The 15,927-nt window shown below is 48.2% G+C and overlaps 1 protein-coding gene across 8 annotated transcripts in view; it reads right to left on the minus strand.

Moving 5' to 3' along the window:
* Nucleotides 1-202: 202 nt before the first annotated feature.
* The window catches only part of LOC127574546 (zinc finger protein 521), a 491,122-nt gene continuing 475,397 nt past the window's right edge, over nucleotides 203-15,927 (minus strand). For all 8 annotated transcript variants that reach the window (XM_052023609.1, XM_052023605.1, XM_052023603.1 and 5 more), the window contains one exon: nucleotides 203-822. In XM_052023609.1, the coding sequence (XP_051879569.1) occupies nucleotides 793-822 (30 nt within the window). In that variant the 3' untranslated portion in view covers nucleotides 203-792. The remainder of the gene's footprint in view (nucleotides 823-15,927) is intronic.

Consider the following 15,927-nt stretch of genomic DNA (forward strand, 5'->3'; position numbering starts at 1 on the left):
CTCGCAGTCACAGAGAGAACGTGCAAACGCCACACCAGACAGCACCAGAGGTCGGGATTGAACCTGGGTCTCTGGTGCTGTGAGGCAGCAGCTCTACCCACTGTACCACTGGAGGAGAGAGGGACAGAGCAGGCTCCTTTGTGTCCAAGATCCCAGTCAACCCTGATGCAGACCACCCACAGAGAAGCGAAAAACATTTATTGATGCACGGGTTTATTTCTTAATATGAACACAGTAATTCCAGTAAAATCCAGGTTCAGACAGCAGAATAAACACGAAGAACTGTTATGGTTAAGCATCATTTAATTGACTGGAAAGTTGGTCATACAGAATTCTGCCAAAGAAAGTTTAAACTTAAGAATTTCCTGGTGGCTTCTCATTGGAAATGCTGATGCTTGTTATACATTATACCTATCACATGAATGGCAATGTTACTGGCACTGTGGCAGGGGCCACGGTTAAAGTTCATGTTTCTCAGGGAATACCAGCTTTAGACTGGCACAGGGGGGTCGGTAAGATAATGCATGTGTAACACTTTATACATACTATATATATAGTACATATCTCCACACACACGCACACACTCAAACACACAGAGAATCTGCATGTTGGCTTAAACAACATGAAAAAAAAAATCAATATTTTGACAGAGCGAGTGCTATTTTATAATACAATTTTGCTTCGGTTCTCTCCAAAAATGTCCGTCTTTGAAAGCTTCCTCGTAAAAGGGACGAGGAAGTTGTCCGCGTTCAATAATGCAGCCTTCCCAGAGCACGGTGCCATGTCCTGACATTAACTGCTGTGTTGTGTCATTGCGTGATTCTGTAACCAGAGGAAAAAAGAAGGTTAAACCTTGTTGATTAACCAGCCCGATGTAAACGTACCTTAGACCATAAGACATAGGAGCAGAATGAGGCCATTCGGCCCATCGAGTCTGCTCCACCATTCAATCGGCTGATTTTTTTTCAACCCCATTCTCTCGCAGCCTTCTCATAACCCTTAACCCCCTTACCAATCAAGAACCCATCAATCTCTGCCTTAAATACACCCAATGACTTGACCTCCACAGCCCTCTGTGGCAACGAATTCCAGATTCACTGCCCTCTGGCTGAAGAAATTCCTCCTCATCTCAGTTTTAAAGGGACGTCCCTTTATTCTGAGGCTGTATCCTCAGATCCTGGACTCTCCTACTGATGGAAACATCCTCTCCACGTCCAGTCTATCCAGGCCTTTCAGTACTGAACCCTTCATCCTTCTGACCTCCATGGAGTACAGGCCCAGAGCCATCAAACGCTCCTCATACGTTAAGCCTTTCATTGCTGGGATCATTCTTATGAACCTCCTCTGGACCGTCTCCAGGGCCAGCACATCCTTCCTTAGATATGGGGCCCAGAATTGCTCACAACACTCCAAAAGCAGTCTGACCAATGCCTTATAAAGCCTCAGCAGTACATCCTTGCTTTGATATTCTAGTCCTTGCAAAATAAATGCTAACATTGCATTTGTCTTCCTTATTACCGACTCAACCTGCAAGTTAGCTTTAGGGAATCCTGCACTAGGACTCCCAAGTCCCTCTGCACCTCCGATTTCTGAATTCTCTCCCCATTTAGAACATAGTCTACACCTTCATTCTTCCTACCAAAGTGCATGACCCCACACTTCCCTGCGCTGTGTTCCATCTGCCACTTCTTTGCCCACTCTCCCTACCTGTCCAAGTCCTTCTGCAGACTCCTTGCCTCTGTGATACTACCTGTCCCTCCACCAATCTTGTCTGCAAACTTGGCCACAATGCTGTCAGTTCCTTCATCCAGATCATTAATGTATAGAGTGAAAAGTCGTGGTCCCAACTCGTGGGCGACCAGAGTGGGCTATCAGTGATGATGTATTGTTGAAAGTATCCTGACTGGTTGCATCACGGTCTAGTATGGCAATTTGAATGTGCAGGAATGTAAGATACTGCAGCCCAATACATCATGGGGACATCCCTCCCCACCATCGGGAGTATCTACAGGAGGCGCTGCCTCAAGAAGGCAACATGCATCATCAAAGATCCCCACCATCCGGGCCGTGCCATCTTCTCACAGCTACCATCGGGCAGGAGGTACAGAAGCCTGAAGTCCCACACCACCTGGCTCAAGAACAGCTACTTCCCTTCAACCATTTGGTTCTTGAACCAACCGGCACAACCCTAATCATTAAGATAAGATTTCTTTATCAGTCACATGTACATTGAAACACACAGTGAAATGCATCTTTTGCGTAGAGTGTTCTGGGGGGCAGCCTGCAAGTGTCGCCACGCTTCTGGTGCCAACATAGCACGCCCACAACTTCCTAACCCGTACGTCTTTGGAATGTGGGAGGAAACCGGAGCACCCGGAGGAAACCCACGCAGACACGGGGAGAACGTACAAACTCCTTACAGACAGCGGCCGGAATTGAACCCGGGTCATTGGCGCTGTAAAGCGTTACGCTAACCGCTACACTACCGTACCTGCCTCAGCATAGCGGCACTGTGACCACTTTGATCACTTTGCACCAAGATGGACTTTGTTTTTTTTGTTTTAATTGTGTTCTTTCTTGTAAAAATCGTGTACAATTTATGTTTTTCTTGTGAATGCTGCTTATCTGATGCTCTGTGCCTGTGATGCTGCTGCAAGTAAGTTTTTCATTGCACCTGCGCACACATGGACTTGACTTTGACTTTGACTTTGGCCTAGTGGGCACCCTCGAGGAGTTGCAGTGGCCCAGACTTGTGGACCTCGGCAGTGGGGGTCAACGTAAGTGACTCCCTGTCTGTGGCAGTGGTGGTCCAAGACCTCTTCCTTACCAAAGTTGGTTAGTCAGGAGTCAACGTGGTGACATGGTCCATCCTACAAAATCCAACAACTGCAGTGAGAAGCTAACCGTGGACAACACGTTCTCCCCCACTGCTCGAGGATGGGACGCACACGGCTGGGGATCTTGCCGTAATGAGCATTCAATTGTACCTTTCATTGGAAGGAGCCACCAATTTGCAAGACAGGACCTTCAGGAGCAGGGAAACCCATGGTCCTCCCTCTCTGTCTTGTAAATAACTCAAGAGCCAACAGGAGACTGCAGAACCTCGACTCCCCGCACCCAGTGTTAACACATGCAAGTTAGGAACAGGACCTCTCCGATCAGTGCTCCCAGGTTCTTCCCCCATTCTGCAAGAATGTGGCCAATCTGTATGAGGACACCTCGGACATCAACAAAGTAGTGGGGGGGGGGGGGGGGGCGGGGAAGGAACTGTCAATGTTTCGGGTCAAGACCCTGCATCAGGACTGAGAGTGGAGAGTGGAGAAGGCTGGTATAAAGAGCAGGCAGAAACAATGGGCCTACCAGGGCAGTCCTGTTTGTGGATCTTGGGTAAGAGCTAGAAGTGGGAACTGTGGGGATGGGACACTATCAGGTTGGAGGCTGTGGAGGGGAGATCTCCTGATCTGTGACGGTGTGGGAGACAATAGCCTGGTGTTCGTTGGTGTGGTCAGGGTCCGGGGGAAGTTACGAGGACGTGTCTGAGAGCTGCCGTCTGGTCTCTGCAAGCTAGAGGTCAGTCCGCCAGACTACAACGGCACCGCCCTTATCTGTGGGTTTGATGACCCACATTGGTTGGGTCTGGTGTGGAGTAAACGGAGTGATGTGCATTTGGAGGGGGTGAGGTTGGAGTGGGTGAGGGGAGTGGTGAAGTCGAGGCAGTTAATGGATGTATCACGGCTTGGTACGGCAACTGCTCTGCCCGGGACCGCAAGAAACTGCAGAGAGTTGTGGACACAGCTCAGTGCATCACGGAAACCAACCTCCCCTCCTTGGACTCTGTCTACACTTCTCACTGCCTCAGTAAATCAGCCAACATAATCAAAGACCCCTCCCACCCTGGGCATTCTCTCTTCTCCCCCCTCCCATCGGGCAGTAGATACAAAAGCCTGAAAGCACGTACCACCAGGCTCAAGGACAGCTTCTATCCCACTCTTATAAGACTACTGAACAGTCCCCCAGTATGACAAGATGGACTCTTGACCTCAAAATCTACCTCATTATGACCTTGCACCTTATTGTCTGCCTGCACTGCACTTTCTCTGTAACTGTAACACTTTATTCTGCATTCTGTTATTGTTTTACCTTGTACTACCTCAATGCACTGATGTGATGAAATGATCTGTATGGACAGTATGCAAGATAAGTCTTTCACTGAACCTCAGTACATGTGACAATAATGTCACAACGGCAATTGGTGATGAAAAGGTCAAGAGAGCGTAAGGCCCAAAGGGGGTGTCCAAGAGGAAGGGGAGTGTTGGAGACATGAGGAGTCATCAGTGGAGGGGAGGGGGGGTGCGGATTCCTTGCCAAAGAACTAGGCGCTGAGGTGGAGGCGAGGGAACAGGGGCTCGACGTCACGAGGGGTCTGGAACTCACTGTGGTGCGGGTGCAGGGGTACAAAGGTAAGGCTCTGCTGAGGACCTCTTGCCTCTCTATACCAGCTCTCTCCCCTTTCCACTCTCAGTCCCCATGCAGGGTCTCGACCCGAAACATCGACAGTTCCCCCCTCCCCCCACAGATGCTGCTTGACCTGCTCAGTTCCTCCAGCAGATTCTATTTTAAATTTTTTAAATTTTAAATTTTATTTTTCTCTTAAATTTTATTTACAGCGTGGTAACAGGCCCTTCCGGCCCAACGAGTCCACGCCGCCCATTTTAAACCCAAATTAACCTACCCGTACGTCTTTGCAATGTGGGAGGAAACCGGAGCACCCAGAGGAAACCCACGCAGACCCGGGAGAACGTACAAACTCCTTACAGACAGCAACGGGAATCGAACCCCAATCACTGGTGCTGTAATAGCGTCGCGCTAACCACTATGCTACCGTGTCGTTCTATGTTGCTCCTTCTTGTCTGGCGAACCTCAGATGTGAAATAAGGCGAGAAGGGGAAAGTTTAAAGGAGATGTGCGGGGCAGGTTTTTTACACAGAGAGTGGTGGGTGCCTGGGATGTGCTGCCAGGGGTGGGGGTGGAGGCAGATACGACAGTTGTGTTTGAGAGGCTCATGTATCAAAGTCAAAGTTAACGTCAAGTTTCTGTACAAGTCCATGTGTGCACAGGTGCAATGAAAAACTTACTTGCAGCAGCATCACAGGCACAGAGCATCAGATAAGCAGCATTCACAAGAAAAACATAAATTAAACATAAATTATACACAATTTCTTCAAGAAAGAACACAACTAGAACAAAAGAAAAGTCCATTTTAGTTCAAAGTGGTGACAGTGTCGCTGAACTGGAGTGATTGGGGAAACACCAGATGCTGGAATCTAGATGAAAAACATGACGATGCCGGAGGAACTCAGCAGGCCAGGCAGCACCCGTGGAGAAAAGCAGGCAGTTGACGTTTCGGGTCAGGATCCTTCTTCAGGACTGAAGATAGGAAAAGGGGGAGCCCAATATATAGGAGGGAAAAGCAGAGCAGTGATAGGTGGACAGGAGAGGGGAGGTGGGGTGGGCACAGGGTGGTGATAGGTAGATGCAGGTAAGAGATAGTGATGGGCAGGTGTGGGGGAGGAGGGGAGAGCAGATCCACCGGGGGATGGGTCACAGGGAAGGAGAGAGAGGAAGAAGAGGCTAGGAAAGGGAAAAAGAGAAGAAACATGGTGTGTGTGTGGGGGGGGGGGGGGTGGGGAACGGGTGTGGGGATTACCTAAAGTGGGAGAATTCAACATTCATGCCGTCAGGCTGCAAGGTTCCAAGACGGAAAATGAGGTGCTGTTCCTCCAGTTTGCGCTTGGAATTCTCCCGGCAGTGGAGGAGGCCGAGGACTGACGTATCAGTGATAGTGTGGGAGGGGGAGTTGAAGTGACCGGCAACGGGGAGATGCAGGTCGCGGTTACGGACGGAGCACAGGTGTTCTGCGAAACGGTCACTGAGTCTGCGTTTGGTCTCACCAATGTAGAGGAGGCCACTAGTTCGGCACAGACATTGTGGGCTGAAGGGCCTGTCCCTGTGCTGTACTGTTCTATGTTCTAATGTCCCCTGCTTTCTTTGGGGGAGTATGCCACATACTTCCTACCTCCAACCCCTCCCTGCGCCCTCCCCACCCACCCCCAAACAGCCGGGCTCTGAACAGGTCACCTTCCTTTTCCTAGATACCCCTCGCCCTCTCTACTAGGCAGTAGTAACACCTCCTCCCTCTGCACCCTGCTGGAGCAATGACCAGGGCTTCTGAGGCACTAGGGGTACAGCAGTGTGGCGGTTAAGTTACTGGGCCAGCGGTCAGAGTTCTGGACCACTGATCCAGACACATGAGTTCGAATCCCACGCCAGCTGCTGGGGAATTTAAACTCAAATAATTAAAGAAATCTGCAATTGAAAAAACAGTCTCAGAAACAACTAGAGGAACAGCCCCTCATATTCCCCCTGGGCAGTCTACACCCCAATGGCATGAACAGTGAATTCTCCTTCAGGGAACCTGCTCCCCTCTGTCCCTTTTCTCTCTCCTCCTAATCTCCCCAGTTCCTCCTACACCCCCCCCCCACCCCCATCACCCTGTTTCCTCCCCCCCCCCACCCTCTCCATCTGCCCACTGCCCACACACCCCTCCCACTGGGTCCACCCCCCCCCCCCACTGTTCCCACCTGCCCTCCCCACCTCCCTTATTTGATTCCAGGCTCCACCTTCCTCTCCCATCAGATCCCACCATCTGCAGCCCTCTGTCACCCCCACCTCCCAGCCTCTGTCGCTGCTCCCACTCCCCCCTCCCCCATCTGCCCATCACCCCTCCCCACCTGGATCCACCCATCACCTGCCAGCTCTTCCTTCACCCCTGCCCCTCACCTCTTTACACTGGCTCTCTCCCCTCTATCTTTTAGTCCAGATGTAGGGTTCTGACCTGAAGTGTCCACTATCCATTTCCCTCCACAGATGCTGATCGACCTACTGAGTTCCTCCAGCAGTTTATTTGTTGATCCAGATTCCGGCATCTGCAGACTTCTTGTGCCTCTAACTCCAACTTGAAGTAAAAACCCATCCAGTTCACTGATATTCTTCAGGGAAGAGAATCTGCTATCCTTACCCAGACTAGCCAATACGTGACTCCAGAACTATCAACATGGTTCGATCTTAACTGCTCCTGTACTTTAGGGGCAGCTATGGTCAGACAATAAATGTCAGCAGTGTCCATACCTCATGAACTAATAGAAAGAAAAGTCCTCATTTCTGCAGCGTTTTATGAGGGACACTGAGTCCAGTCATCAGCCCTGTTTTAACCTTTTATTTTAGTACAATTTAAATCTGCTGACTCCACATTTTATCCAGCCCACTCTCTGGATAAATCGCTGACACATTATTCAAACAATGAGTTCATTATTTAACTGTGTGAAATATTTTACAAGGTTCAAAATATAACTGTGAGTGGCCAACTTAAGCACAAGATCTTGTAATTCCCACTTAACTCTTGCTAGCCTGGTGATTGTGAGGAAGTTTTGGAAATGGAGCGAAGTTCCTGATTGTTACCTGTCTGACAGATCCTGCTTTCGCAGGCAGGTTTGCAGTGGTTACTAACCCAGGTTACTCCACCCCTCCCAGCCCGGCCATTCTCTCTTCTCCCCTCTCCCGTCGGGTAGAAGATACAAGATCCTGAGAGCACGTACCACCAGGCTCAAGGACAGCTTCTATCATATACAAGGAGATAAACTCTTGATCTCTCAATCTACCTCGTCATGGCCCTTGCACCTTATTGTCTGCCTTCACTGCACTTTCCCTGCAAGTGTAACACTATATTCTGCATTCTGTTTTTCTTTTTACTACCTCAGTGTATCCATGTATGGAATAATCTGACCAGATGGCAGACAACAAAAGCTTTTCATTGTATCTTTCTACATACTACAATGATAAACCAGTTACCAGCACCTCCCAAACCTGCCTTCCCTCCTACCAAGAAGGACGGCAGGCACATGGGAAACCACCACCACCTGCAGGTTCCCCTCCAAGTCACACATCATCCTTCATCGTCACTGAGTCTCAGTCCTGGAACTCCCTCCCCAACAGCACAGCGGGAGAACCTTCACCACAAGAATGATCCCAGGAATGAAAGGCTTAACATTTGAGGAGCGTTTGATGTCTCTGGGCCTGGACTCGATGGAGTTCAGAAGGATGTGGGGGTGGGGTGGGTGGTTCTCATTGAAACCTACCAGATACTGAAAGGTCTGGACAGAGTGGACGTGGAGAGGATGTTTCCATCAGTGGGAGAGTCTAGGATCTGAAGGCACAGCCTCAGAATAAAGGGACGTCCCTTTAGAACTGTGATGAGGAGGAATTTCTTCAGCCAGAGGGCGGTGAATCTGTGGAATTCATTGCTACAGAGGGCTGTGGAGGCCAAGTCATTGGGTGTATTTAAGGCAGAGATTGATAGGTTCTTGATCAGTAAGGGGCGTTAAGGGTCATGGGTTATGGGGAGAATGGTTTGAAAAAAATCAGCCATGATTGAACGGCGGAGCAGTCGATGGGCCAAATGGCCTGATTCTGCTCTTACATCTTAAGGGAGCCAGGGACTCAATGGGAAACAGTGGGCGGGGCCGAGGGGTGGTGGGGGTTGGGGATTTAGTGTGCAGTGGGAGGGGGGTGCGTTTGGAAGCTCAGCTGGAGTCAGAAATCTCCAGAAAGAACAAATGAAAATTCTAAACAAATGCTCAGAGCCGGGACCCTGTGAGAAAGTGCCAGGTTCAGGTGACATGTGGCCGGATATGTCTCCGTTTGCTTCCCTTCCTGGTGTCCTTCACTGTGTCACAATATGGTTCGGCATTCTCTCCGTCACCAGACATCAACCGCTTCAACCTCGCAACACACAGTTGCTACACTTCCAGAAGGGCAGCCGGTTTCTCCGACCGACAGGCTGATACGTCTTTTGACCAGTAGTGATCACTGGGAACTGTTAAAGGTTGTTGGTGTGTGCACAGCTGTGTGTGTGTTTGCATACCCACATAGAACCATAGAACACTACAGCATCGAAAACAGGCCATTTGGCCCTTCTAGTCTGTGCCAAAACTTTATTCCGCTAGTCCCATTTACCTGCACCCAGTCCATAACCCTCCAGACCTCTCCCATCCATGTATCTATCCAATTTATTCTTAAAACTTAAGAGTGAGTCCGCATTTACTACATCAGACGGCAGCTCGTTCCACACTCCCACCACTCTCTGAGTGAAGAAGTTCCCCCTAAACTTTTCCCCTTTCACCCTAAAGCCATGTCCTCTCATACTTATCTCTCCTAATCTAGGTGGAAAGAGCCTACTCGCATTAACTCTGTCTATACCCCTCATCATTTTGTAAACCTCTATCAAATCTCCCCTCATTCTTCTGCGCTCCAAGGAATAAAGTCCTAACCTGTTCAATCTTTCCCTGTAACTCAACTCCTGAAGACCCGGCAACATTCTAGTAAATCTCCTCTGCACTCTTTCAATCTTACAAATATCCTTCCTATAGTTAGGAGACCAGAACTGCACGCAATACTCCAAATTTGGCCTCACCAATGTCTTATACAACCTCACCATAACATCCCAACTCCTGTACTCAATACTTTGATTTATGAATGCCAGGATGCCAAAAGCCTTCTTTACAACCCTGTCTACCTGTGACGCCACTTTCAGGGAATTATGTATCTGAACTCCCAGATCCCTTTGTTCCTCCGCACTCCTCAGTGCCCTACCATTTACTATGTATGTCCTACCTTGATTTGTCCTTCCAAAATGTAACACCTCACACTTGTCTGCGTTAAGTTCCATCTGCCATTTTCTGGCCCATTCTTCCAGTTGGTCCAGATCCCTCTGCAAGCTTTGAAAGCCTTCCTCGCTGTCCACTGCGCCTCCAATCTTAGTGTCATCAGCAAACTTGCTGATCCAATTTACCACATTATCATCTAGATCATTGATATAGACAACAACCAACAATGGACCCAGCACAGATCCCTGAGGCACACCACTAGTCACAGGCCTCCAGTCTGAGAAACAATCATCCACAACCACTCTCTGTCTTCTCCCACACAGCCAATTTTGAATCCAGTTTACAACCTCTCCATGGATACCTAGTGTCTGAACCTTCTGAACTAACCTCCCATGTGGGACCTTGTCAAAGGCCTTACTAAAGTCCATGTAGACAACATCCACAGCCTTTCCTTCATCTACTTTCTTGGTAACCTCCTCGAAAAACTCTACAAGATTCGTTAAACACGATCTACCACGCACAAAGCCATGCTGACTATCCTTAATCAGTACTTGGCTATCCAAATACTTGTATATCTGATCTCTCAGATCTGTGTGCACGTGTATGGTTGTAACTGCATGTGTGTGAGGGTGTGTGCGTGAGACTGTGTGTTTGAGGGATGGGGATGTTTGTGTCTGTATACATATGGGTGTATGCATGTATAGGCGTGTAAGCATGAGGAGTGCCTGTGTGTGGGTGTGTATGTGTGTGTGTGTATACATGCGTGTCAGTATGTGTGGCTAATGTGTAGGTATGTGTGTTTATGTGTTTGTGTGTGTGCATGTGTGTCTACATATGTGGACATGAATGTGTGTTTATCTATGCACATGTGTGTTGTGGGTGGTGTGTGTATGGTTATGTATGTGTATCTGTGCATGTGTGTGTGTTGTGGGTAATATGTGTATGTATCTGTGTGTGTGTATGTATGTATCTGTGTGTGTGTATGTATCTGTGTGTGTATGTATCTGTGTTGTGGTGTGTGTATGTGTTGGTGTGTGTATGTGTGGTGTGTGTGTATATTTGTGTGTGTGTGTGCATGTGTATGTGTGTGTATGTGTGTATAACTGTGTGTGTGTGTGTGCGTGTGCGTGTGTGTGTGTATAATTGTATGTGTGTGTGTATAACTGTGTGTGTGTCTATGCATGGCGTGTGTGTCTGTGTGTGTGTATAACTGTGCGTGCGTATATATAACTGTGTGTGTGTGTGTGTGTGTGTGTGTGTGTGTGTGTGTTTGTGTGCGCGCTTGTACATACAGGGGCATTTGAAAGCCGACTCTGGAAATGCCTGCAAGTTCCGTGTGTTATCTTTAGCCCAGCAGCAAAGGAAAAAGCTTCTTTAAATGTGTCTGCCTGTTTCCCTGAGGCAAGGGGAGATATCCCTGTAGTGGGCAATGGAAGGACAGAAGCGGTAGTCTTATTAATGAATGCGGACTATTATGAGACTGCCTGACTCCTCCAATGCTCCCAGAAGCATATTCCGTACGTGACTAAAAATGCCAGAATATTGACACAAAGCAAGCCCTGCTCCTCTAAGGAGAATTACTCCTTGGATATAATGTAGGCTCATAACAGCTATTAGAGTACTAAATAAACTCCTTTGGGGATAGCACTGACATATACTGTATTCTGTCTTTCTCACAACATTAGGAGAACTTCCTTCTAAAGGCATTCTCAAGGACAGCATTCAAAGGACTTTAGCTCGAAGTCGACATGAGTGGGATTGCTGTCAGTCTTTGGTACATTGCCGATAGTCTCTCGTTTCCAATCAATGCCACCAGATCTGCAGCAAGATTTATTTTATTTCCAGAATTCAACTCACTGGAGCTACTCAATTAGGACGCCAATTAACAATTACTTCACCAGAGGAAAAAGCAGTGGCATTAAATGAAAAAGGTGGGGTAAAAATAAGATAAATCGGGAGGTTTAACATCCTGCAGCCCAGCGATCCAAGGCTACAGACAAGTAAACACTGCAATCCATCGCAAATAGCCAAACACCAGAGCTCTGCTTCCCTGAGCTAAAGGCTATTGTCAATGGGGAGTTTCTGACTTACAAGGCAGAAATTCCTGCATCTTAAATGGGATCAGTGGTACAGCAGGGATAGTGGCTGTACACAGCTGCTGAAGATCACCGCAAAATATTTCAATGCTTCCCTTCAACTGTTTTTTCTGGAGATATCTGACTCTCAGCTGAGCTTCCAAATGTGCCCCCTCCCACCACACACCAAATTCCTACCCCACGCCCCTACCCCGCTGTTTCCCGTTGGCAGTTCCTGGCTCCCATAAGATATAGAACATAGAACACTACAGCACAGTACAGGCCCTTCGGCCCACAGTGTTGTGCCGACATCCCATCCCGCTCCGAGATCTATCTAACCCTTTCCTCCCACATAGCTCCCTATTTTTCAGTCTTTCATGTGTCTAAGAGTCTCTTAAACGTCCTTAATGTATCTGCCCCCACAACCTCTGCCGGCAGTGCGTTCCACACACCCACCACTCTCTGTGTAAAAAACTTACCCCTGACATCCCCTTTATACCTTCCTCCAATCACCTTAAAATTCTGTCCCCTCGTGTTAGCCATTGTCACCCTGGGAAAAAGTCTCTGACTGTCCACTCGATCTATGCCTCTTATCATCTTGTACATGAAGGAGCAGAATTAGGCCATTTGGCCTATCGAGTCTGATTCACCATTCAATCATGGCTGATTTCTATTCAACCCCATTCTCCTGCCTTCTCCCAATATCCCCCTAACCCCTTTACCAATCAAGAACCTATCAATCTCTGCCTTAAATGCACCCAATGACTTGGCCTCCACAGCCCTCTGTGGCAACAAATTCCACAGGTTCACCACCCTCTGGCTGAAGAAATTCCTCCTCATCTCAGTTCTAAAGGGACATCCCTTTATTCTGAGGCTGTGACCCCGGATCCAAGACTCTCCAACTGATGGAAACATCCTCTCCACGTCCACTCGATCCAGGCCTTTCAGTATACAGTAGGTTTCAATGGGATTCCGCCCCCCCCCCCCTTCATCCTTCTGAACTCCATCGAGTACAGGCCCAGGGATGTCAGATACTCCTCAGCTGCACAAACCTAGTGACAGGAAAAAAGACCGCAAATTTCTGGACATCAGAAAGAAAAGTGGGAAATTCTCAGTGGACCAGGCAGCGGCTGTGGAGAGAGGAGTAGAGTTACTGTAACAGGTCCATTGGAATGGATGGGATTTGCTGGGGGGGTGGGGTGAGGAAGGGGGGGCAAGGATTGTGATGGGGAGACCAAGAGGGATTTAATGAGATCGGCAGAGAGTCATAGAGTTACACTGCACGGAAACAGGCCCTTCGGCCCAACTTGTCTGTGCTGACCAAGCTGTCTACTTGAGCTGGTCCCATTTACCCACGTTTGGCCCATATCCCTCTAAACCTTTCCTATCCATGTACTTGTCCAAATGTCTTTTAAATATTGCAATTGTACCTGCCTCACCCACTTCCTCTGGCAGTTCGTTCCATATACCCACACCCTCTGGGTGAAAAAGTTGCCCCTCAGGTCCCTTTTAAATTTTTCCCCTCTCAACTTAAAACTATGCCCCCTAGTTTGGACTCCCCGACCCTGGGAAAAAGACTGACCATTCACTTATCCCTGCCCCTCATGATTTTATAAACCTCTAGAAGGTTACCCCTCCTTCCCAGGGCACCAACGCTCAAGACGAGACGTCATGGCTTTAAGGTTATGGGTGGGAGGTTCAGGGGAGATGTCAGGGGGAGGTTTTTCACCCAGAGAGTGGTTGGTGCATGGAATGCACTGCCTGGGGTGGTGGTGGAGGCAGATACATTGAACAGGTTCAAGAGCTTGTTGGATAGGCACATGGAGGAACGTGAGATAGAGGGATATGCGGGAGGAAGGGGTTAGGTAGTGTGAGGGTGGTCTGATGGACGGCACGACACGGTGGGCCGAAGGGCCTGTTTTGTGCTGTATGGTTCTATGGTTCTATGGTTCCTTCGCTCCAGGGAAAACAGTCCCAGCCTATCCAGTCTCCCTCCAATCCCAAGCCCTCCAATCCCGCCATGAATCTCCTGAATCCTTTCTGCACCCAATCCAGCTGAATGACATCCTGGCGGGAATGGAACAACGGGTCAGAAGACCATGTAAGTGGGAATGGTGTTGTTACCTGCAGCTAGTGTGTGGGGCGGGTGTTGTTAACGCCACCCCACCCTCACTCCCCACCCTCCCCTCACTCTGTCTCCGTTGGTTAAATGCCAGAGTCAGAAGGTCAATAATCCAGGCTGGGACTAGTACAATAAGGAAACAGCAGCAGGAGTAGGCCACTTGGCCCCTCTAGCCCTGCTCCCCCATTCAATAAGATCATGGCCGATCTAGTCTTGGCTTCTCCATTTTCCCTCTTCAACCCTGTCTGTCCTCTCAGGTAGACAGTAAAACCCCTCAACCAAGACCACTGGATATAGTGGTGGCTGGTGATCATCTCAAAACCATCCATGGGAGCTTGCTGTGTGCATATTTCCTACTGTTCAAACTTTTTTTGGTAAATTGGTTTATTATTGTCACATGTATCAAAGTACAGATAAAACTTTGCCATCCATACAGATCATTTCATTAGAACATAGAACCGTACAGCGCAGGAACAGGCCCTTCGGCCCACAATGTTGTGCTGAAGTAATTAAACTAGTAATTGAATTGTCTGCCTGTACTGCATTTCTCTGCAACCGTAACACGTTATTCTGAACTCTGTTATTGTTTTACCCTGTACTACTTCAATGCACTGTGCGATGAATTGATCTGTACAAATGGTATGCAAGACAAGTTTTTCACTGTACCTCAGTACAAGTGACAATAATAAACCAACTTACCAATTAAATACCTAACTAAACTAATCCCTTCTGCCTGCACACGGTTCATCTCCCTCCATTCTCTGCACATTCGTGTGCCTATCTAGGAGCCTCTTAAACACCTCTATCGTTCCTGCCTCCACCACCACCCCTGGCAGCGCTTTTCAACAGTGCATCGAGGTAGTACAAGGGAAAACAATAACAGAATGCAGAATAAAGTGTTACAGTTACAGAGAAAATGCAGTGCAGGCAGACAATAAGGTCCAAGGGCCATAACGAGGTAGATTGTGAGGTCAAGAAATCCATCTTATCGTACTAGGGGACAGTTCAATAGTCTTATAACAGTGGGATAGAAGCTGTCCTTGAGCCTGGTGGTACGTGCTTTCAGGCTTTTGTATCTTCTGCCCAATGGGAGGGGGGAGAAGAGAGAACGTCCGGGGTGGGTGGGTCTTTGATTATGTTGGCTGTTGTACCGAGGCAGCGAGATTTGAAGCAGCAAAAATGTTCAATTTGTCCACTCCATCAATTGTACGGGGCCTTGGTGAGACCGCACTTGGAATTCCGAGTCCAGTTTTAGACTCCTTTGTTAAGAAAGGACGTACAGCAGCTCTCTGGGTTATAAATGACCTGACTTACAGAAACCTGACTTTGCACAAATTCTCCCCGACAGTTTTGTAATGAACATAGAACATGGAACATAGAACAGTCCAGCACAGGAACAGACCCTCGATGTTGTGCCAAACTAATTAAACTCATGACACTTATTTGCACCAACCTCTTCTGCCTGCACATGGTCCATCTCCCTCCATCCTCTGCACATCCATGTGCCTATCTAAGAACCTCTTAATGGCCTCTATCATATCTGCCTCCACCACCACCCCTGGCAGCACATTCCAGGCACCCACCACTCTCTGTGTAAAGAGGATCTGTCCTGCACGTTTCCCCCTTACCACTCCCTCACCTTAAGTGCACGCCCTCTAGTATTTAAACATTTCGACGCTGGGACAAAAATTCTGGCTGTCTGCTCTGTCTATGCCTCTCATAATCTTCTAAATTTCAGTCAGGTCTCCCCTCAGCCTCTGCCACTCCAGAGAAAAGCATTTTTAAAGCATTTTTCAAGCTATTAATAAGAATAATAAAATGGTTTCATGGCATTCATTAGTGACTGGGAACAGAATTTATTCCAATCACTATTGTAATGAAGGAAACCAGGTAGCCAACTCACACACAAGGCCCCACAGTTACCACACAGCATGAATAAGGCATCTAGTGATACTGGTTAACAATTTGTTAAGGTTAGTAATGTCAGTTAATGGGGCAACTTATGGAG

Source organism: Pristis pectinata, chromosome 9 (assembly GCF_009764475.1).
Source record: "Pristis pectinata isolate sPriPec2 chromosome 9, sPriPec2.1.pri, whole genome shotgun sequence".
NCBI classification, from domain to species: Eukaryota; Metazoa; Chordata; class Chondrichthyes; order Rhinopristiformes; family Pristidae; genus Pristis; species Pristis pectinata.